Source organism: Perca fluviatilis, chromosome 19 (assembly GCF_010015445.1).
Source record: "Perca fluviatilis chromosome 19, GENO_Pfluv_1.0, whole genome shotgun sequence".
NCBI lineage: Eukaryota > Metazoa > Chordata > Actinopteri > Perciformes > Percidae > Perca > Perca fluviatilis.
This window is the reverse complement of record NC_053130.1, coordinates 18992468-19014408: the sequence shown is the minus strand read 5'-3', so window position 1 is coordinate 19014408 and position 21941 is coordinate 18992468. Positions and strand designations below refer to the sequence as shown.

Sequence of the window (21941 nt, the reverse complement as noted above, 5' to 3'; positions counted from 1 at the left end):
TCTGAAACAGTTTTACAGTGTGATATGATTTTGGCATGGACGTAGATTAGAGCTGACACATTCAACAGTTGCTTCAGTAAGCGTTTTGGCTGGCACTAAGATCACAGACCGATCATCTGCCTCCAATCTGTCCTCCTGCAGTGGGTGTGTATGTGAAGGGTAATTAGCCGTTTTAAATGATTGAAGCTGTACGCAGGAGGGAGTCTGTCTGAGAAAGTTCCTGTGAAAGTAAGCCAAGCACAGGGAGTATGTGTATCGCTGCTTCGTGGAAATATTATACATATACAAGACACACAACTCTAAATAATATGCATTTTTATGCACACCGTCCCTTCTTCTTAATAAATAATTGACCAGTTTGCATATACATGAATACCAATTCACTGTATTCAATTAAACGTAAAGCAGAAGTATATGATGTTGTGTTGTGTACAAATAAATGACACACACTGAGCCTCCAAAGCATGAACAATAGTCAGGTCTCAGCTTCTGCAATAACAGAAAACAGGAAATCAACAAGGTTATTGCCATATTATTGTAACCTTTATTTAATCAGGTAAGTCCCACTGAGATTGAAATCTCGTTGTCAAGGGAGACCTTGGTACATGAAAACAAGACCAAGAGTCTACAGCCATGCTAGCAGCTCTGTGAGGCTGTACCATAAATCAGCAATATACAGTGAAATATAAAAGAAACATGAAAAACGAGAATAAACAAATTGGGTAACACTTTAATTTAGCATGTATAAGCAGTATATACACATTTAATAAAAGGTTTATAACACACTATAATGTAGTTGTAAGCAAATAAAAGTATTTAGTGTTTCAGTAACTACAGTATAACTTCCTTTGCTGTGTATAAAGAGATAATGAGAATATATTAAAACACAGTTGTAATAACGTAAAATGTTTCTGGATAGGAGACGTTATTGCAGGCAAAAACAGTACATTAATAAAACCTTTAAACTGCTGCACACAAATACATTATAGTGGGTTATTAACTATTTATTAAATGTTTATGTACTGCCTATAAATATAAAATAGAGGGCCAAAGGCAAACTGCTGCATTCTGATGTCCACATGATCTAGTATAGAAACAAAGTCTGACTTTATTTTGCGCTGTAGTTACATTGAGCCCAGGTAATAGGGACAACCCTCTTAGGAAGATTGGAGAAATTATTACTGCAAGATAAAAATGGTCTCATGATAAAATATTTCAACCTCAGCTTTAATTATTGCTGACAAGGAAGATTAATGTAGCCTAGTTATAAGACTGAATGAGTGTATTAGGTCAGCATCGAATTCAACTGTCTCTGCATGCAAGAGATCATAAACAAGTTAACTTTGATCACAACAGAGTAAAATAACAAAAGGTGAACTAAACCAAGAGTGAAATTAATGTTATTCAGGACAGATATACAGACAGCTATATACAGTACTCAGTATTCACACGTATTAGACTTGATGACAGAATGAGGAATTTAGCTGTAAATCAGTCATTGGCGCAGAGGAACTAAAATGTGGACAAAATATTGCTCAAAGCAGTGAATTATTTACAGCTGATACTCCTGTATTCAGATGATGCAAAGGTCAAAAAATATAACTGGTTTATTGGTGGAACTTTGGCCATTTGTTTCCATAGAAGGTGAAGTGAACATTTCTTGTTCAGATCCAAAACGGTGAGCTGAAAGCAAACATGTTCAGGTAAGATCTCTTCAAAGGGTTTCTGACTTGCAGTGGTCGTTAACCTGGTATTAATGGTTTTAATGCTTAATGGTTTGTTTCTTTGACCGGACAAGGATCTGTTGTGTAATGTCTGTCACACACTTTAATCCAGAGTGTCTTCACTTGTAGGCTTTCTCAAATAGTCTGTTTTTCTCTGATATTTGGCATCACAGCAAAGCCATATAAACCCTGGGTATGTATATTTTGCTCCTGGCTGTCCACAATATTACACTGTAGACTGTACAGCTTTGAATCATATGATAAATTATTCCTGATAAATTTAAAATGACAAACATGTTCGTTTTTGGATACAGTCATGTACTATTTCTGCTCTTTTCTCAGAACAAACTCACAGATGAAGCATTCCAGGATACCGTTATGTAAGTTTTAATTTCCTTAAACTAAACCTAAAGTGAGTAACTGTCTCTTGGACTGAGGAAATGCAGACTGAGATTGCATGATTTTTATCTCAGGTCCATAGATGACAAAGGAAAGATGTCCTGGGGAGTTGAAGTGGAGCCTCCAGAGGACATGGATCAAACGGACTATGACATCGACCCTAGCATGATGATTTGGAAGAGTATGACAGGACAGGACAAACAGCCCCTGAAAGCCGAAGAAGACTTGGATGAGCTGTACCATCCTTCAGTGGTTGATCTCCTCAAAGTTCAAATCCAAAACCTGGATGCCCTCCCAGCTGCCAACATCCAGACAGATGCCAACGTGAAGTACAATCAGAAACCAGAGGAAGATAAAGACGCCATTGACCACCCTGATTTCAGTAAGGTGGCCTCAGACGAGCCTGAGCAGGACTGGGATGAAGTCTACCACAAAGCGAGGGAGGAGCTGGATGGACATCTGGCTCCACTAGTGGCTAAATACAAAGCTGGTGCAGAGGTCCGCGTTGCACACTCTGAACTAGAAAAGGATGAGGACGAGCTGTATCACCATGACGACCAGGGTCCACCTGTGCAGATGGAGTCGCTGAGCCGTGAGGTCATGGGTGAAAGTGAGGTCAGAGTTCACCTTCAACCAGAGGAGGACATGGACGACCTGTACCACAAAGATCTCCTGAAGCTCATCCCTTACCAAGATGATACTAAAGCTGCCGCTCCTGTTTATTTACCATCTCAGAGAAAGCACAGCGAACCAGAGAAAGATCTGGACGATCTCTACCACCGCTGATCCTTCAACAACTCAACCTGTGTAGATCTGTATCATTTCAGATCATACACAAACAAAGCTGAGTAAATCAGAAGTGTAATTTGACAAGCAGTGTCAAATTACAATTACAGGCTGAAGAATAAACACATCTCAATCTGACAATAAAGATGCTTTAACATACATCAAAGACTTAATGTGTTTTATTTATTGAAATGTATGTATGACGTAGTTACAAACATACAAAATCATTTCTGCTCCATGTAAACTGGAGATTTATCAGATAATATTTACAGTATTAATTACACATAACCGGGAACAAATGATGTTTTGAACTCACAGCATCTGGTCGAAACTAAACAAAATTGAAAATGGGTTTTATGCAAAATTTTCACCTTCTCCTGATGTTCACGAGAAAGAATTACAGTTGTAACTGAAATCATTAGATCATCATTACTTTACAATGTGTGTGTGTGTGTGTGTGTGTGTGTATCACTGTAGCAGCTCAGCAGGAATGACCCCCTTCTTCAGTATCAGGTTACCATACAGAGATGTTTCCCTGTGTAGCCAGTGCAGAGGAAAATATTTATTTAAGGTGCATTTTTAAAGACATGTTTGAAAGAATGAGACATTTGTGGAGATTTCAAAGCATTCTGTTGTGCAAACCATAATCTCCAGTTATTAAAATGTTAGTTATTTGTGAAAAACAAACAAACAAGCCTTGTTCCAGACCCCTGAATCGCCTCCTACATCTCATATTTGTTTAGAAACTCACATAGTGAATCAAGTGAAACTAAATGGCAATTCAGTCTGATTATCAGGCTTTCTGAACAAGACATCTGACAAATTAAATCTCAAATCTGTCTTTTTTTTTTTTACTTCTACAAAATGATGCATGCTTTTGTACTCATTTTGCAGACACGGGATAAAACATGCAGCTACAATATTCAAATGAAGGCAGAAAGAATACACACCCTGTTGCCACAACAGCGTAGGCTTTCTTGGCTCGTTCGTAGAAAGCAAACCTTTCCACCTTCTCAAGCGGAGTCTATATGTAAACAAAAAGCAACACACAGTCAAAAATTAAATGAACACGTTTTGTGTCTTACTTACTGAAGTCATTAATCATTAGGTTGACAGTCTGTTTTACCTGAGACCCAGCCTGACCTAAGAGCCGTGTGTAGGTGCCCCACACAGGGACATCTAAACATCTCTGTTTGTCACTGTCTACCAGATCCATGACTGCAGCCTGTGGAAACATAGTAGTAGCACAGATTCAACAAATGAAATTCAAAAAGATAAAGTAGCCCACAGAAAAATGCACTGGTTATTGCCATTAAGACATCACGGTGGTTTTAAACTTTAGATTTATGGGTTCTGTACCGGAGAGGGGACATAGGTATCCAGGGGCAACAGCTTCAAAATGGCCTCCAAAAGCTGTGGGATTCCTAAACCTACATCAACATCAGACAACATTTATAAATACTATACACAGTCACCCAACATTTGTATTTACAGAAAGATGTATTTACATACCATCAGCTCTTATTTCTTTTGGACCACAAGCACAAATGGAAGATGCTGGAAAGTTTGCATCAGCAAGAACTGAAAACCGAAAGAAAAACACTGAGTCTGTGAATGACTTAATGGACTACAACATGTCACAGTTGTGGCTTTTGCCAGTCTACAGGTTAATGATCCTGTGAGTCCTGCTCTGTCAGTCTTTACACTGGTGTTGACTTGAACGTAGCCTACTGCTCTACAGTGCCCTACAGTGAGTACAGTACACAGGTTATGGGCTATTAGCGCAAAGCCTACGAGAAAGGCAACCTGTGTGATCGAATTAAATATCATACCTAGTTCATCTCCGTGGCCCATTTTAGCGAGAGCATACAGCATTTCAGGTGATAAAACAGAAGGGATTCCTCTCAGTACGACCATACTGGCACTAGAGCCCCTTTGCTGGCAATGGCAACAACTGAGAAGATTAAAGCAAAGTGAGAGTAGTCACTCCAGTTTACTTCCGGTTTCGTTTAAATCCGCAAGACATCCTTGCCATGACGCTAACAGACCAAAAAAGCTTATTAATAAGCAACAAAAGCAGTTTAGCGAGTTGCTAGTCTCACATGTGTGTTACTGTGGTAACTCATGTTGGTCAAAGCCAAAGTTTCGGTCTGCCGGACGTAGACTTCTTTTGACGTTTTATGGCGGTTGGCAAACAACGTTTCGGTGTGCATTACCGCCACCTTCTGAACAGGAGTGTGGATATGGATATGTAACTTCCTCGTAACTTTCTGTGTAGACCATAGACTGTTAATATTAATAATATACAGTCTATGGTGTGGACACCATATTAATATTAACAGTCTATGGTAGACACATAGACTGTTAATATTATAAACCATAAACGGGTAGACACAAGGACACGCGTCATGTGGTCAGGGACCCTAATTTGATTGGTTAGAAAGGCGACCGCGTCGAGTTGCTTTTACAAACTTGAAATTTAAATAGTAGGCTTATATCGTCGCTCAAACACGTTAATTTGTCTGTCTGTAATCCTAGTTTTTAGGAGTTATTATTAGGCTATTATTTTAGTTTTGTTCATAACATGTAGGGTGAAGTCAGGTAAAGTTGGACACTTTTTGGTAAATTGCATTTTAAACAACCTAAATCAGAATGTATTAACATTGTATGTGTTTTGTTTAAATAGATTGTAATGAAGGCCACTATGGTGAAATTTTCCCAATTTATGTATGTATTAACAAACTGTTCATCTTTAAACACCATCTGACACCCTCTTCAGCAAACTGGAAGCAATCAGATTGAGTGGGACACTTTGTTAGGGAAAGTGGGACACTATTTTATGGTTAAAATGAACATGAGAAATACAACCCCAATTCCAATGAAGTTGGGACGTTGTGTAAAACGTAAATAAAACCAGAATACATGCATTGAAAATGTGTGGCGCATTATGAAGCGCAAAATACAACAACGGAGACCTTCAATTAATTAATACTTGGAAGGATTTTTTTAAAATGCATTTCTGGAACTAATGCAAAAATTGTAACATTGTAAACTTCACTCTACATTCAATGAATGGAACTTTCATTAAGCCTACATCCTTTTACCACCTTTTAACAACTTCAGTGAACACATCCAAGACAGATGAAGTCATCGTCATCCATAAGTCCGTTGTGCTCTCCGCAGGACTCACGATACCACCGTCGGTAGTGGCAGCAAGCCACCCATTCCTCATTGGCCTTTGGGACGCTTGCATCCCCATAGACCCCTTGCAACCAGTAGGCCTACAGGGGTCACTTCCCTGAACTGTTTGTAGGGGAGGAACGGCAGCTTTTTGGGGGCGGACAGCAGCAGGCTTACTTTGGTTGTTTTTGGTTTCTTTTTGTCTGCTTTGGCCTGGACAAAGTTGAAGTGTTCCTGGCTTGTTAGGTAGCTGGGTGGCTAAAATGTTATCTTCTTGTTCATGAAATGGCTGCACTGTGTTTGCTAGCATTAGCCCTAAAACTGTCCCACTCAACCTAACACTGTCAGGTTGAGTGGGACAGTGCTGTGAATCTAATTTTCACAAATATTTTATACAGTTAGATGCTCATTGTTATTAATATCTAATACACAGACAATATAAATGTATGTAAAAGCAAAAGTTTTATTGTTACATCATAAGTGACAGAATTATCAACCTTATTATTCTAAAATAGATTTACACTTGCCGGGTGGCTTACCGTGAGGTCCCAGGAGTCAAGCAATTTGAAAAATAACAACCGGACCACATCTGTGATGTCACACCAATCACAACCTTTATTTCATATCAGCTACAACACAGTAACAATTGTTGTGATTGGCTTACAAAATTAAGCCTTTACAGTACCCAAAAGCTTGAGTGTCCCACTCAACCTGATGTCCCACTCCTGAATTCACCCAGGCGCATAAGGCAGGTGCGCATATATGCTAAATAGGCCTAAGTGTTACATGTCTTAATTAATATGAAATATGGCTAATATTTAGCCCTACGTCATGTGTTCAACTTTTTCCAAAAATGTGCAGTCATTTTTGCAACTGTAAAAGTTATCTAATGACATTGTGGAAGCCATGGCCTAGCCTATCTAGGATATGAAGCTATAAAATAGGGTAAAGTTCTATGTCATTAGTCCGAAGAAACTGCAAACTCGGTTATATTTTGGTCTATGTTGTCTCTGACACCCTTGGGTGGGCATAATTCAAAGCAGACACCGGGGAATGTGTTATTCCGACGCGGTCTCTAGTGCCAAGAATGTGAGATAATGAAAATATTTGTCAGATGAAAACTCCACCCAGCCTGTTATATCTGAGCCAGAGAAACTCTCAGCTGGATGGCAGAAAAATGCTGAGGAATCCGTTCTATGACCGCACATTCTGTAAAAAGCAAGAAAAAAAGCAACAGATCTGCATATAAAAGGCTTTCTTTAAAGTCAAGTCACAGCAGCATTGCAGGCTTGGGCTTACTTAGTGAATTAACAACCATTTAAGGCAGCTGCTGTTAATATTGAACAGAAGGACCATGTTGGAACTTTATTGCATGTTTTAAAATCTGCAAATATTAGCTGTATATGCTCATTATATTTCAGCATTCCAGAACCACAATGTATTTAGCTTTTTTCACTAGGACTTGAGATGTTCTGTGTGCCTAATGCTAAACTCTAGAATATTGTGTTTTGTTCTAATTGTGCAGGAATAAATCATATTACACAAACCCTTTGCTAGGGAACTATAAGTTTATTATTAATTGGAATCTAGGTCGACGTAGTTCCCTTTGAAAAATGATACATATTTGTAGATGCTTCATTTTTCTCTAAATAAGTTTTTGACCACCTTTGCTTTGACTTATATGCATGATGATAAAATGCTTTTAAGAGTAGCCTATACACCGATCAGTGAGAAAAATGAATAGGAAGCAAAAACATGGATAAAGTCACCTGCATGACTGGCATGCACAGAGGCAGTGTAGTTTAGGAATATGAGAGTGTTTTTTGGAGAGTGATGGGAGGCTACTAAGAAAAGGCCCTTGCAGGAGCCAGGCCTGTCTGCCGGACTGAAAGCCCCTTTCTCCCTCTCTGGACCCATGCTGCTCTCTCTTTATTTCGGCTTCTTTAAATGAGTTTATCACGCTATGAGGGCCTGCCTTGCCAAAATGTAACGTTTTGCCCCCTTTGTCTGTGTGGAGAGCCTCAATTGAGTCTACATTTATTATTTTGACCTTTCGGTAGCCTCAAAGAGGAGCTTCTTTTCGGGCCCTTTCTGCAGACTTTTGTGCTTCCCCGCGGAGTGAGGAGACGAGTTTTTTTTCGCCTTCTTTTTAAAGTTTTGTTCCAGGGGCTGACAAGAAAGCAAGCTCCAGGGGAATATTGAATGAAAATAAAAATCAATTAGGCCATGGCCTTGTGGAGATACGGGGCGCCGCCGTGTGAAGATCAGAGAAAAAAAAAGGTGCCTGGCGATGATTGGAGGGGCATAAGAAAGCGCACACTAACCAAATTTGTTCTGCTGTTTTCTTTGAAGTCAAAATGATCGTTTTATGTGTTCCCGAATATTTTCAGCCAAAAGGTTATGTGCGAGACTAGCATATAGATCTGAAAGGCTATTTTATAGGTATATATGCCTATATATCCTATCTAGGCTATTTTATAGGCATGTATAGGCCTATCTAGAATAAAACATGAGTAGCCTACATTTTTTCAGTGTCTTTTTTGCTACTGAGAGTATGAGATACATTTCTCTAAATCATCATTGAGTTAAATCTTAGGGATAATCATCTTCACTGACGTTTTTGTCAAAAGACTAAGATCTTATAATCTATACCATCGGTTATTTGTTGCTGTACAAACATACGCTGTGCCTTTTATTATTTTAAGTTAAGAAATCATAATAAAATTTTCCTTCCTTCCTAATGAAAAGATGTTCAAATCGTAGGTTATTACAAACATCGTGCTGGGTGACGAGTAAACATTATTTGTTTCTGTACCGCCCATGCCTGGTTTCTTTTCACACTATTTTAATAACTTGACCTTGCTTATAACTGTCACTTTACGCACCAAATGAAGCGCTCATCTGCATACAACCCGGTGCATGTCTAGTAACAGTCCCGCTGGATTTATCTTCTGTCCAGTTTCTGTGCCTTTGTGTAAAAGAGCACAAGAGCGCCATCTAGCGGGGCGAAGGACACACTGCTTGAACGCCGAGTGAACTGAAGCCAGAGATGTGAGTTTCAGATTTGTAGCTGACCCTATTTACTGAATTGTATATTTCAAAGAGCCGTTAGAAATCAGTCTTTGAAACCAGGATATTTATGAGTTACAAGGTTAATTATATGCAATCCTTCTGTATTCTCTAATATAAGTAATGTGTGGTAAGAAACAACCCAATGTATTTAACAGTGTTAATAAATACAGCAGATACAATTTCCCATTTCCGTTCACATCTCAGTACTGAAGAGCACTCTAGATATTTATTTGTAAAATGTACAGAGAAATAAGTTCCCTACAACATGCAGAGAAATGTGATAGTGACAATTAAAAAGCAAAGTCAGTACAAGTCATCAAGAGTGATTCCTCCTATGACACATTGGCAGTTATCAGAGTATAGACCCCACTGCACTCCAAACCTCAGCAGGTAGAGCTTCACTGTGATAAGACACTCTTGTGCAATCACACAGTCCCAAATCCTTTAAACATCTTCTATGTTTCACTACAATCAGGATTTCTGCATCATTCAACTTATTGCAGATGAGGAAATTACTCGCTGATATCAGGAACTTCCTGGCTGAGCTCTTGGTCTGCTCTTTTCTAACTGTCCTGGAAACTGGCCTTCCTCTTCTCCACAAAAGCTGTCATGCCTTCTTTCTGATCACCCTGCAGGAACACACACACACACACACACACACACACACACACACACACACACACACACACACACACACACACACACACACACACACACACACACACACACACACACACACACACACACACACACACACACGACTGTCAAAATTAGAGCCAACCCCCCCTTATTTGCTCTCAGATGGGCTTTTCTACTCACTGTAGCAAAGGTAGCGTGGAATAAGCGCTTCTCAAAATGATTACCCTCAGTCAAAGTCATTTCAAAAGCTGCAATCGCAAGAAGGAACAAATCAGACACAATTTAAACTTATTCCATTTAGTAGGTTTAAGGATATTCAAAATTCAAAATTAGTAGAAAACAACTTTACATACCTGCGTTAACAGCCTCTTTAGCCATAGCAGAGACCAGTTTGGAGTTGGCAGCAATTTTCTCACCACATTTAACAGCTTCAGACACCAACTGGTCAACCGGATAAACTTTACTCACCAAACCTGGGAAACAAGAAAAGCTACTGAATCAAGTGTAACAAGATATGAAGAGATGTCAGTTAATTAGGTACACTGGTATAATCTAATGTAAAAAGCGCATATCCCATCTTAAGTCGAGTGCGTGTCTGCACTGTAAAAAGTTTAGCATCTCTGTTACCCAGTGGTGGAAGAACTTTTCTGATCCTTTACAAGTAAAAGTCCTTCACACAAACTCCTAAAAGTATGGTAGTATTATCAGCTTCAAGATGAACTTAATATATCAAAAGTGAAAGTACTCATTCTAGAGAAAAATATCCCCTATTATTATACATTACATTATTAGATTGTTATTGATGTTCCAGTGTTTAAAAAGGAACACGCCGACTTATTGGGAATTTAGCTTATTCACCGTAACCCCCAGAGTAAGACAAGTCGATACATACCCTGCTCATATCCGTGCGTGCTGTAACGCTGTCTGACGGCTCCAGCATTAGCTTAGCCCAGCACAGATCCTGCAGGTAACTGGTTCCAACTAACCTACTGCTCCGTCGACTAGATTAAAAATAATAAGGCCAACATGTTCCTGTTTACATGTTGTGATTTGTAGAGTCAGAGTGTGTACAAAAAACAACGTAACATGAGACACAGCCATCTTCTATCCATAAACAAACCGGGAACTATATTCTCAGACAGGCTTGCTGCGAGCATTTCACTCCGCCCAAGTACTATATTCTTCCGCCTGAGAATATAGTTCCTGGTTTGTTTACAGTTAGAAGATGGCTGTGTCTCATGTTACGTTTTTTTTTGTACACGCTGTGACTCTACAAATCACAACATATAAAAAGGAGCATGTTGGCCTTATTTAGTCACTTATTCAGAGCAGTAGGATTACTGGAACCAGTCACCTGCCTGTTCTGTTATGGGCTGATGCCGCTGGAGCCGTCAGACAGCTTTACAGCACGCACGGAGATGAGAAGGGTATGTATCGACTTGTCTAACTCTGGGGGTTACGGTGAATATGCTAAATTCCCAATAAGGTGGCGAGTTCCTTTAAGGAATTGTTGTATGTGGTCTATGTGGAGCTAGGTTGAACTACTTTATATACAGTCAAGCAGTTTAGTCCAGTGGCTCCCAACATAGGGGTTGGGCCCACTCTAGTGAGTCACAAGAGAAATCTGAGGGGTCATGAGATGATTAATGTAACAGAAAAGGAGAAACAACAAAGTTCTGCTTCACACATTTTGTATTGATTTTTTTTTGCTTTTTCTCTTATCTTAGTTTGGATCATTTGGACCTACAATCAATTATTTAAATGAAGCCATCTGAGAAGTTCACTTTGGAAATGTCTTTTTGGTGGAACTGCTAACAACTCCGACATCTGAAATCTGGCCACGAGCAGACACAAGAGGTCACACGGCTATCATCTTTAACAATGCATATTTTCTAAGATTATCATATATGTTTTATGTAGAATCTTAATCTGCATAGTAACTAGTAATTACACCAGTCAAATAAATGCAGTGGAGTAAAAAGTGCTAACTTATTTGCAGCACTTACAGATAGAGTGTGGTCTAGACCTACTCTATCTGTAAAGTGTCTCGAGATAACGCTTGTTATGATTTGATACTATAAATAAAATTGAATTGAAAAGTGCGTTCCAACACTGCTGTTACCTGATTGCTTGGCGTCTTGCGCATTAATTCTGTCTCCTGTAAGTACCATCTCCATAGCCAGGGATTTGCCCACCGCACGGGTCAGTCGCTGGGTGCCACCCGCCCCTGCAGGTAGACAGATGTCATGAACTCAGAAAGCAAGAATCTGGTAACCTTTGTATAAGGAAGTCAAGGCTGAACAGGAAGGAGAGTAGATACTAATGGGTCTTTACCAGGAATGGTCCCCAACAGGATCTCTGGTTGGCCGAACTGCGCCTTCTCTCCGGCGTAGATTATGTCACACATCATCGCCAGCTCACAGCCTCCACCCAGCTGAAACAGCACCATGTACAGTATGAAATACAGAAACCATTGTACAGCGACTAGTCTCACTCTTCATCGTTTCATATCCCATTTACATTTGGGGAACCCTGAACTGACAAATACTGGACAAACAGTGTTAAAAGCTACACTATATGGTTACAAGTGTGTGGACACCTCTATGTTTTTGGTCTAGAGCTGTTTTCGTGGTTTGGGTTAGTATTCAGTCAGGGTAATGAAGGTGTACCAATGTGGCCAAAACTACAAGTTGTTAAATCATATCTAGGCATGATGCTTTATGAAAAAATAAAGTGTGGGAGATAAAAGAAAAAATATGAGAGATACAGAAGAGAGGTGAAATGGGGGAACTAGAAGAACATGTTAAATATTAAAAGTTTAAAAGGAAAGAAATGACACACATGATAAGACATGTGAAGAGTCAATAGGGGGAAGGGAACCTGGCCGGTGACCTTTGACCTTTGAGCAGAAATAGTACACACTGGAAAAGTTCATTTATTATCGTATTATACATTTGTGCACCTACTAATTTGCTAAATTATTCTCATTTTGAGACAGAGTTCAGTTTGATTTTTGTTTTGATTTGTTTCTGGAACATCTGGTGGGTGTTTGTTTTTCTTCTTCTTACTCCTTTCCATATTTGGTTTCCTTTTTTTATTGTCCTACATGTAATGTTTGCATATTGTTTTCTTTCTTTTTTGGAAATCCCACGTAGAAGAATGATCCTCAATTAAAGAATAAATAAATAAAGTTAAAAATAGACACTCACAGCAAATCCATTGACAGCTGCAATTACAGGCTTCTTTGATTGGGCCACTCTGTTCCAGTGAGCCAGGAAGTCTGTCCTGTAACACTCCTGGAAAGTCTTATTCTGCATCTCTTTAATGTCCGCTCCCGCTGAAAAACACCAAAGTTGAGCTCACTACTGATATATCATTGTAAACAAACCCAGAAAAACACACTCAGTTCCCTCACCAGCAAAGGCTCTGTCGCTGCCGGTGATTACAATAGCTCCAACTTCGCTGTCGGCTTCAAAGACATCCAGGGCTTGCCTCAACTCCCTCATCAGCCCTTCACACAAAGCGTTGAGAGCTTTGGGCCGGTTCAACTGGATGAAGCCCACATCACTCTTCTCACCTCGCTTTTCCACCAAAATATACTCATACTGACCACCTGCGTGAAGAAGAAGAACCAACACTGATGTTCAGATAAGACTTTTGTGCGTTTAGTATCAAGGGTTTCTGCAGGGTTCCCAACGTTAAGATTTTAAACTAATGCAATTTAATACCCATTTCACTGTTAATGCTGGCCAAAGTATGAAACAGTGATGGAAAACCAGTAGGGACGACATGGCCTAAAATGACTTATAATTACATCACTTTTTTTCCAGTACTCCCAACTGTACATAACAATAATGCAACACGTGACCATTACAAAGTTTTATGTAATAAAAACTTTATTATTACAGATGATAAGCTGTTTTAGCTACTATAGCTAGCAGTGGTGAAAGTGCCATCGACATTTTATAACTAACAATTGCCAGTAATGCCAATTGTTGAGGCAACCACGGGGCACAGACCGCAAGTCCCTACAAAGGGTGGTGAGTCCATCGTTGGACCATCATCCCCTCCATTCTTGACATCCACAAACGGCTACTGCTTTTATTTTTTTCTCTATGTACTGTACTGCACAGTACAGATGGATGACAATAAAGTCTTTATCTTTTAGAAGCTGTAAATCACTGCAAAATCACCCTGATTGCAGTCACATCTGTGAAGCAGCTCCATGATTTGTCTCACTGCAGTCTGATGCAACTCTTTGTATTATAATGACATTTTTCATTTATTATCATTACTTTCTATTATACATGTGTGGGCCCACAAATGCATCAGGGAAGTTATAGAAATAACACCTGTAAATTCCATTTTAGGGTGGACTTTCCCTTTACACGTTAAGGGTCCTCAGGTCAATAACATGTTAAGAATGATGATCTTCCATTGAAACCACTCAAACGTTTTGCGGTGCAAATAACAGAAACAAATGAATTAAGAACAAACTGTTAGCTAGCAGCCTGCTGCACATGCGTCGCACATTCAGTGACGCAGGTTTCTTGACATTGTGGCAGCCGCAGGGCCACTTGCTCATGCTGCCTCCAGCCAAAAATAAACAGGACAGGAGAGAGCAGGTTTTAAAACACACACCTGAGCTGTAGAGGCGGCACGCAGACAGAACAGCCGGCGCTGCTCTAGGGGACTTCAGGAGCGAAGCAGCACTTCTGCAGAGGAAAGCCATGACAGCGACGACCACAGCTGTTGTCAATGTTGCTGGCAGATCCTTCCGCTTGCGTCTTCTTCTTTGTTGGTGTTTTTCACGCAGTAGACGAACTCGAATTACCGCCACCTTCTGTCTGCGTTGTGCAGAGCAGGGTGTTACGCTTCTATATTATTGTTCCCACTTTTAATGAAATCAAATGTGCTTTATTCACGTAGAAGAATGATCTGTATTGTCATTATACTCAGATACTATGGAATTTCGCATGGCCTATTATGTATCTGTCGAATACATCCTGGTAAAATTGACAAAACATCTCAATAGCGTTATGTTAGAATATCGCGTAAAAATCATACACGATTTTCAGTTTTTTTTTTACAAGAAAAAAAATAACATTTTAAAATGATAAAATACACATATTTGGTCAAATATGCGTTAGGGACTGCAGATGTAAATTAGCCTAAGGCATACTCTTGTACAATGCATGCAAATGGCAACATTTATGTTAAAAATTGTACAAGGTCCCTAACAAATAAAATGAATAAATAAATAAAATGTTCAGCAACAGCTCTCCCTTTTCAATCTCCGAGAGAAACCAAACCCAACACCCATAGCAACATTGCATCAACAAGTTAACCTGATTGTCGTATACATAAAGCAGATCGATAAATTAATCAGTCAGTACATTAAAAAAAAACTAGCTCTTATTCCAAAATAAGATTCCTAATAATAAGCTTGTTTTAGCTAGATTTCAGATTTGACTGCGTGACCGCGCTGCGCGTTCTCGCAGTCATCTGCATGAACGAGCCTGCATCGTCCGTGACAATCCCTTTTCATCTCTCCTCGGGTGCTAAAACATAAGGAAGGACAAAAAACAACAACACGGAAATAAGGTAGGCATCAATCATTAGGATATACTGGTTAACATGGACTGAATGTGTATGCATACAATGCATTTCTTTTTTAATGGTGGTGTGATTCCTGCAGGCTACAGTAGCGTACAGGCTAATTTATGAGAACACAGTGAGATGAACATCATGCATGCATGCATTTGTAAAACGTTTTATTGATATCTTCGTATGTATACTATTGAAAACATGTTGTACGTTTATAGTTAATGGCCCAGTTACCTTTTGGAGCTCAATAATGCTTTTTTAAATGATGGCCTATTACTAACAAACATGCCATCTTTTGCATTATTTTATGATCATCAATAGACATAATGCTATTTCATGTACTGTATATGAACAGCAATGTTCTCTAGTGAGCATATTTATTTTTATACTGACCTACTGTAATGAAGAGGGCAGTCTGCAACACAGAAATGTCTTTAGAAAGACAACACTGAACACTGCAAGGACATCTCACATTTGTTGATCAGTTGTGTAATCTGAGTTCTTCAATGGTGTTAGTGTATTATGTCACACCATATTAGGGTAATGCATTTTATACAGAATTGATTAGTGAGCATTGGCTGCAGCTTTTTGCTGAAATGTTCTACCAACCAAAATCAAAACAGAATTCTTTGTTTTACAGCTACATACTCAAGATATATGGGTCATTTCTCAATTTCACAATTTAAAGGTGCAGCGTAACCACCACAAGTAGGTCTAAATGTGCTTCTTTGCTCCATTATGTATTCTACCTGCACAGATGTCAGGAATGAACCAGGTAGTAGCAACATGCTGGACCTGCCTCCTGCTATCTGCTTTCCTGTGTGAGCCGGTGCTATCCAAGGGCGGTCGTGGAGGGTCCCGGGGCTCCTCTCGAGGCTCCCACTCCCGCAGCTCCACAGCAGGGAGTTACCGGGGAGGAGGCGCATATGGTGGGACTCGCTCTCGCGTCAGGGTGGCAGGGCGATCGTCCGCAGTGAGGGTGGCAAGTGCAGCAGCAGCAGGGGCAGCAGTAGCAGTGGCGTTAACAGCGGATAAATGGTACGCCTCTGCCTACCGCCGCAGCAAAGCCGACAACTCAGAAGAAGAGCTGGATTACTACAACAGGACCAATTACTTTGATGCACAAATGTCAGGCTCAACTCAAAATGGATCATCTCTCTCCCAACTGGTTTCTATCATTATTGCAACATTTTCCCCAAAATATGGACTTTTACTGGACAGTATATTGTAGATACAGCTTATTTCTTTTTAGGATAAGTTCCTGATTCAGTCTAAGACTGAGCTTCTGCCCTGGATCTGAATATAATGTGCAGGACTGGCTGGAACCTGCAGTGGGAAGACAAGTTAGAGGCGCAACACAGTGGTGGAAGGACACAGAAATTACAAAAAAACATCACTGTACTGTATGTTTTTAGACATATAATCATCTATACCAACGGATAAATACACATTATAAACACAGTATTCGTTGTGATATTTCACCTCACCTTTGTCAAATCTGTCAGTGTGTGTGACAGAAACTGAGGTTGAACACAAGAATAATTAGCTTCCTTCCCTAAAGCTTGATTCCTAGATTTAACTGTGAAAATGTTTTATCAGAAAAATCAATAACCTTCATAAAGTGTTATCAAATTGCAGACTGCCAATTTTAATAGTACTGTCAAACTTAATTGTATCTTGAAAATCGAATAATATGCACAAAAAGTGCAAAGTGAATGACCAGCATCAATGTTCTGTACAACTGAGGTAAATCATTTGTTAGCAGAGTTGGGTGTAAATATAAAGCCTGAACCTGCAGGAGTTTATGTATAACACTGAAGTCATTCCATACAGTTTCTAAAGAGTCAAAGCATCAAGTTGGCACCAGCATTAGACTGTCCCTGAAATTAAACTGCCACATATAATTTTTTTTATATTCTTAAATTTGGCTTTTTAACCTCAACCAACATGCTTTTTGTTACTCCATTCTTTCTGCAAAACTTAATTTCAAGATTGAATTCAAAGATCTATTTATGGAGCTAGTCAAGTCAATTATATTTATATAGCCCATCCATCCATCCATCCATCCATCTTCGTCCGCTTATCCGGTGTCGGGTCGCGGGGGGAGCAGCTCCAGCAGGGGACCCCAAACTTCCCTTTCCCGAGCAACATTAACCAGCTCCGACTGGGGGATCCCGAGGCGTTCCCAGGCCAGGTTGGAGATATAATCCCTCCACCTAGTCCTGGGTCTTCCCCGAGGCCTCCTCCCAGCTGGACGTGCCTGGAACACCTCCCTAGGGAAGCCGCCGAGGGGCATCCTCACCAGATGCCCGAACCACCTCAACTGGCTCCTTTCGACGCAAAGGAGCAGCGGCTCTACTCCGAGCTCCTCACGGATGACTGAGCTTCTCACCCTATCTCTAAGGGAGACGCCAGCCACCCTCCTGAGGAAACCCATTTCGGCCGCTTGCACCCTGGATCTCGTTCTTTCGGTCATGACCCAGCCTTCATGACCATAGGTGAGGGTAGCCCAATATCACAAATTGCAAATTTGCCACAGGGGACTTTACAATCCATACAACATAAGACAGCATGTCCTTTTCGAACATAGTCGTACAGCAGTCACTGGTGTGACCATAAAGATGATTATCTACAATAAGACAAGGCAAATGACAATATTGTGTGTTGGGAGAGCTAAACTGATTTTCCACAATCATCTTGAATTTCTGTGCAATTCATACTCTTTTATAAGACCTGAAATTTAGCTATTTCATTTCTCAGACCTGTGTACGAACTACATCATGGCTGAGAGGGACACTAGAAAACAAACTGCTCCTCTCACTGTTATTTATGTCTCTGATGGTCTGTCTATCATCCCACAAAAGCTTTTAACCTGCAGTAGACACTCAGGAGTAACAGACTGTTCCATATGAATAAGTGCACTCTATGATATGATACAACACTTATGTACATAATAAATGAAGAGGTTAACACTGTCTTTATGCTAATAAATATCCTGTTTACACCATATCAGATATCTGCCTCATGTATTCTAAAAGCAAAGCTGAGAAAATTCTGTACCTGAATCAAATTAAATTTGTTTATTTGCAAAGGATACAGTGCTTACGTACATCATTCATAAACAAAACAGACTGCATCATGTCCCCAAAATGTCTTCCAGGTTGAAGTCAAACTGGTAAATCCCAGAAACAGTCTCTGGTTGTCTTCATTATAATGACTCAGGTCAGTCCAGCATTACTTGTCCCAGCTCTCCTTTCCTGAAGGCTCTTATGAAATCGTAAGCTGCTGCTGTGTAGTTTGGGACAGTGATGGTGATGTTCCCTGAGGAAGACGAGGAACAAACATTTTCTTCATAGGACTAATCTTTAAGACGTAAATGTGATAGTGATCACACGTGAAACTCTTGGCAAGAATAGGCGTATTTCAAAATGCCGTACTATTCCTTTAACTGAATTAAACTAAGAGGTAGCTTGTGAATAATACTGTGTGTAACAGGAGTTTCTGTAGAAGCGCTTTCTTACCCACTCCAGTAATGGCTTTGACCCGTTGTGTCTTTCCAAGTTTTACAGCAATGCGTTTGAGGACATGCTGGATGTCATCGCTCGGCTCTTGGAGGTCATATTTCTCCACATAACTGCGCGCGCGTGCGCGCGCGCACACACACACACACACACACACACACACACACACACACACACACACACACACACACACACACACACACACACAGTAAACTATCTCAGTAATGTGAAGCAAAAGGAATACACTGACCATATTTTAAAGTTCAGTCAATCATACCTGAACTTTCCAAGCCTGTTCAGAGAATAGAGTAAGTAGTCAGCTATAATGTCTTCACCCACTAAATGGTCCAGAATAGTTCCTGGAGAAGGAAAGGAAAAAAATCAAAATATTTGTTGAGCACATTTGAAAATGTGACAGCAATTCCACTGAATACAGTACATTGTTATGTTGGGAAAAACTACTAATAATCCTGTTCTGCTCACCACATAAAGCCAGCTTCATCCCCGTTTCAACACTCTCAATCTTAGGAGGCAAGACTCCTGGTGTGTCTAACAGATGCATTATGGGTCGCTCACACACCTGAGGACAAAGACAGCTACAAATACTGTGCAGATAGGCACACACAATGAACCCATGAACGAACACACCCACCAACACACACACACACACACACACACACACACACACACACACACACACACACACACACACACACACACCCCACCCACACACAGACACCCACCTGAATTTTAGTCAGGACCGCTTTAGTTATACCTGGCTCCCCACCTACTCGTGATGCACGACCTGGAAATTAGTGTATATAATATTCTTTACTGAGAAGGTGATCATACTGAATCAATGTCCAACAACTATCATGCTTTATTATACAAACCTTTTTTCAAGTTTGTTCTTCTCAATGAGTTAATTAGAGATGACTTCCCCACATTAGGCACTCCAATCACCATCAGGCAATAATTTGTATTCTGAAAATTTTACATGACAAGGTTAGAGCATGGCCAACATATTTGCCTCCAATACCTTAAAATGTGAATAGTGAGAAAAATATAATGAACCTAAAACAGGAAATAAATGGGACCAAGTGGATTCAGCTCCACCGAGGCAATATAAAATACGCTTTAGAGTCACAATGAAACAGCATTTTAGTAAGCATTAATTAATGTGATAACATTGTAGAGATAGGAGCAAACTGTTTGTGTTATTGTTGTAATGGTTGTGTGGTATTTTTAAGATATGTCTCTGATATATCTCATGTAGCTTCTTGCAGATATGTTTGTATTGGTGTATATGTTGGGTGATAGGTAAGCATACCTCATCTCTGTTAAAGCGTGGTTTGCTCTCAATAATTTCCACCACCAGTGGCACTAACTACAGAAAAAAAACAGGAATCATTTGCACATTAATGCTCATACTTTTTGATTTCATATCAGCTGAGGACAAACTGCAAACAGTCAAATGTTTAGTATCCAGTGATGACCTTTACCTTTTTGATGTTGTCATCTCTCTGCTTTAAACAGTCTGTGAAGAGAACATTCCTCACCCCGTTTTTTTCTAGCTTCTTCAGGATTCTCTGCAGGGCAAATGTAAAGACATAATTTTGTGTTAGTGATTTTGAACAGCTGATGACATGAGTCTGCGAAAAATAGCAGCAAGACTTTTGACCTGCTTGTTGGACAGATCAGAAAGGTCCATCTTGTTGAGAATTAGCAGGTGGGGTCGGACATCTAGAGTCTCCTGAAACGCAGGGTTTCTTCCAGAAAAGGGGATGTCCTTAATGTTAAAGAAAATCAAACAGTTCTCGTTTTACCTCTGCAGTAAAAAGAGGTAAAATGCTAGGATTTTTTAAATGAACGATCCTTGTGTCCCTCCTATGGCTTCTGATCTACAAGTATTTTTCTTTAGGTTGTACCAAGATCAGGATTTAATAAGAAATGTGAATGTTTCTCTGATGCCAGGGCTATTATCCTCTATAAAGCTTCTGTGAAGATTCTGGCACCAATAACAGTTACATCTTTTAAAACTTTTAGAAATGTGCTTTAAAGTGGTTCTTTTGTCATTTTAAAATCTTAGTTCAGAGTACCTCACTTGAGCTAATCCTGCTTTTATTATTTTTGTTGTGATTCTCTCAATTGTATTAGTTGTGGTTAGATATTCTACCGGACTGTTTTATTGTTGTGTTTTGTAAAAAAAAAATAATACATAAAAAAAGTGTTAACTTTGGTTTAAAAGTGCTATATAGATATTATTATTAAAACAGCAGGTAATCTTCTGGTACTACCAGCAGATAAATAATACTAATGATATTATCACATAACCAGTATTATATATATATATATATATATATATATATATATATATATATATATATATATATAAAAGATGGCACTCAGCGCTGCTATATTCTGACGTTAATGCAGTAAAGAAAAAGGATATTCTGGCATCATGGATTTCTATGACGCAGTCCACACTCTTCAGGCTGGCTCTCATCTGCTTGAGTCCTGCAAGAGGTCAGATGAAACTACTATTACAGCGATTTGACCAGTAACGTATATTACATACAAGACTGCTTGCTTTACACAAGGGACAAACATTTATGTTCCAAATGCATTACATTTGACATAACTTAACTTAGACTTAACTTTTTAAGCAAATCTGTTACCTTTAGCCATGTGTCCGGGGAACCAATGAGCCACTTCCCGTGCACCAAAGTCAAAAACGGTCCTGAACTTGGCGACATTACGGAGTACGTGGTACAGTTTCATGGCTGCTGTTCATCTAAATATGACTACGCCTGGATTTCGTTTTTATTAACGAAAGGCTTATTTTGACCGGCTAGCTAGAAAGCATCTTGCTGTACTGGACATGTTGATGATGTGCTTCACTGTTTACATGCCGACTCGGAACAACTTTGTTCCTATGTTTGTTCCGGTATAGGGCTTCTTCTTCTTCTTCTTTTTTTTGCAGTTTATACGCCAATAGGCGCCTTACTGCCCT

The 21941-nt window shown here is 39.7% G+C and overlaps 5 protein-coding genes across 6 annotated transcripts; 2 read left to right on the top strand and 3 right to left on the bottom strand.

The window, feature by feature from the left end:
• Window positions 1-1613: 1613 nt before the first annotated feature.
• Window positions 1614-3070, top strand: si:ch211-217g15.3 (uncharacterized protein LOC368914 homolog). The gene is made up of 4 exons (XM_039783011.1): window positions 1614-1703; window positions 1854-1917; window positions 2067-2104; window positions 2198-3070. The coding sequence occupies exons 1-4, from the start codon at window positions 1696-1698 to the stop codon at window positions 2907-2909; spliced, it is 822 nt and encodes a 273-aa protein (XP_039638945.1). The 5' UTR covers window positions 1614-1695; the 3' UTR covers window positions 2910-3070.
• Window positions 3071-5119, bottom strand: fuom (fucose mutarotase). Of its 2 annotated transcripts, XM_039783013.1 has the most exons (7): window positions 5012-5119; window positions 4742-4863; window positions 4422-4490; window positions 4269-4339; window positions 4036-4134; window positions 3860-3933; window positions 3071-3444 (listed from the first exon to the last, which is right to left on the bottom strand). In XM_039783013.1, the coding sequence occupies exons 2-7, from the start codon at window positions 4824-4826 to the stop codon at window positions 3378-3380; spliced, it is 465 nt and encodes a 154-aa protein (XP_039638947.1). In that variant the 5' UTR covers window positions 4827-4863; window positions 5012-5119; the 3' UTR covers window positions 3071-3377. The 2 variants fall into 2 exon arrangements, with proteins under 2 accessions (XP_039638947.1, XP_039638946.1); XM_039783012.1 differs by having other exon boundaries at window positions 4742-5089.
• A 1560-nt stretch (window positions 5120-6679) lies between these two features.
• echs1 (enoyl CoA hydratase, short chain, 1, mitochondrial) lies at window positions 6680-14602 on the bottom strand. Its single transcript, XM_039783008.1, has 8 exons — window positions 14442-14602; window positions 13216-13413; window positions 13010-13137; window positions 12135-12234; window positions 11923-12027; window positions 10154-10273; window positions 9981-10048; window positions 6680-9790 (listed from the first exon to the last, which is right to left on the bottom strand). Exons 1-8 carry the CDS (start codon window positions 14530-14532, stop codon window positions 9725-9727), a joined length of 876 nt encoding a protein of 291 aa, XP_039638942.1. The 5' UTR covers window positions 14533-14602; the 3' UTR covers window positions 6680-9724.
• Window positions 14603-15281: 679 nt separating this feature from the next.
• On the top strand, window positions 15282-17219 carry sprn (shadow of prion protein). Its single transcript, XM_039783010.1, has 2 exons — window positions 15282-15404; window positions 16165-17219. Exon 2 carries the CDS (start codon window positions 16165-16167, stop codon window positions 16636-16638), a length of 474 nt encoding a protein of 157 aa, XP_039638944.1. The 5' UTR covers window positions 15282-15404; the 3' UTR covers window positions 16639-17219.
• Window positions 17220-18472: 1253 nt separating this feature from the next.
• mtg1 (mitochondrial ribosome-associated GTPase 1) lies at window positions 18473-21855 on the bottom strand. Its single transcript, XM_039783007.1, has 11 exons — window positions 21607-21855; window positions 21381-21445; window positions 20610-20714; window positions 20431-20517; window positions 20259-20315; window positions 19822-19912; window positions 19672-19733; window positions 19412-19508; window positions 19206-19287; window positions 18929-19041; window positions 18473-18728 (listed from the first exon to the last, which is right to left on the bottom strand). The coding sequence occupies exons 1-11, from the start codon at window positions 21707-21709 to the stop codon at window positions 18631-18633; spliced, it is 960 nt and encodes a 319-aa protein (XP_039638941.1). The 5' UTR covers window positions 21710-21855; the 3' UTR covers window positions 18473-18630.
• Between the last annotated feature and the right edge of the window lie 86 nt (window positions 21856-21941).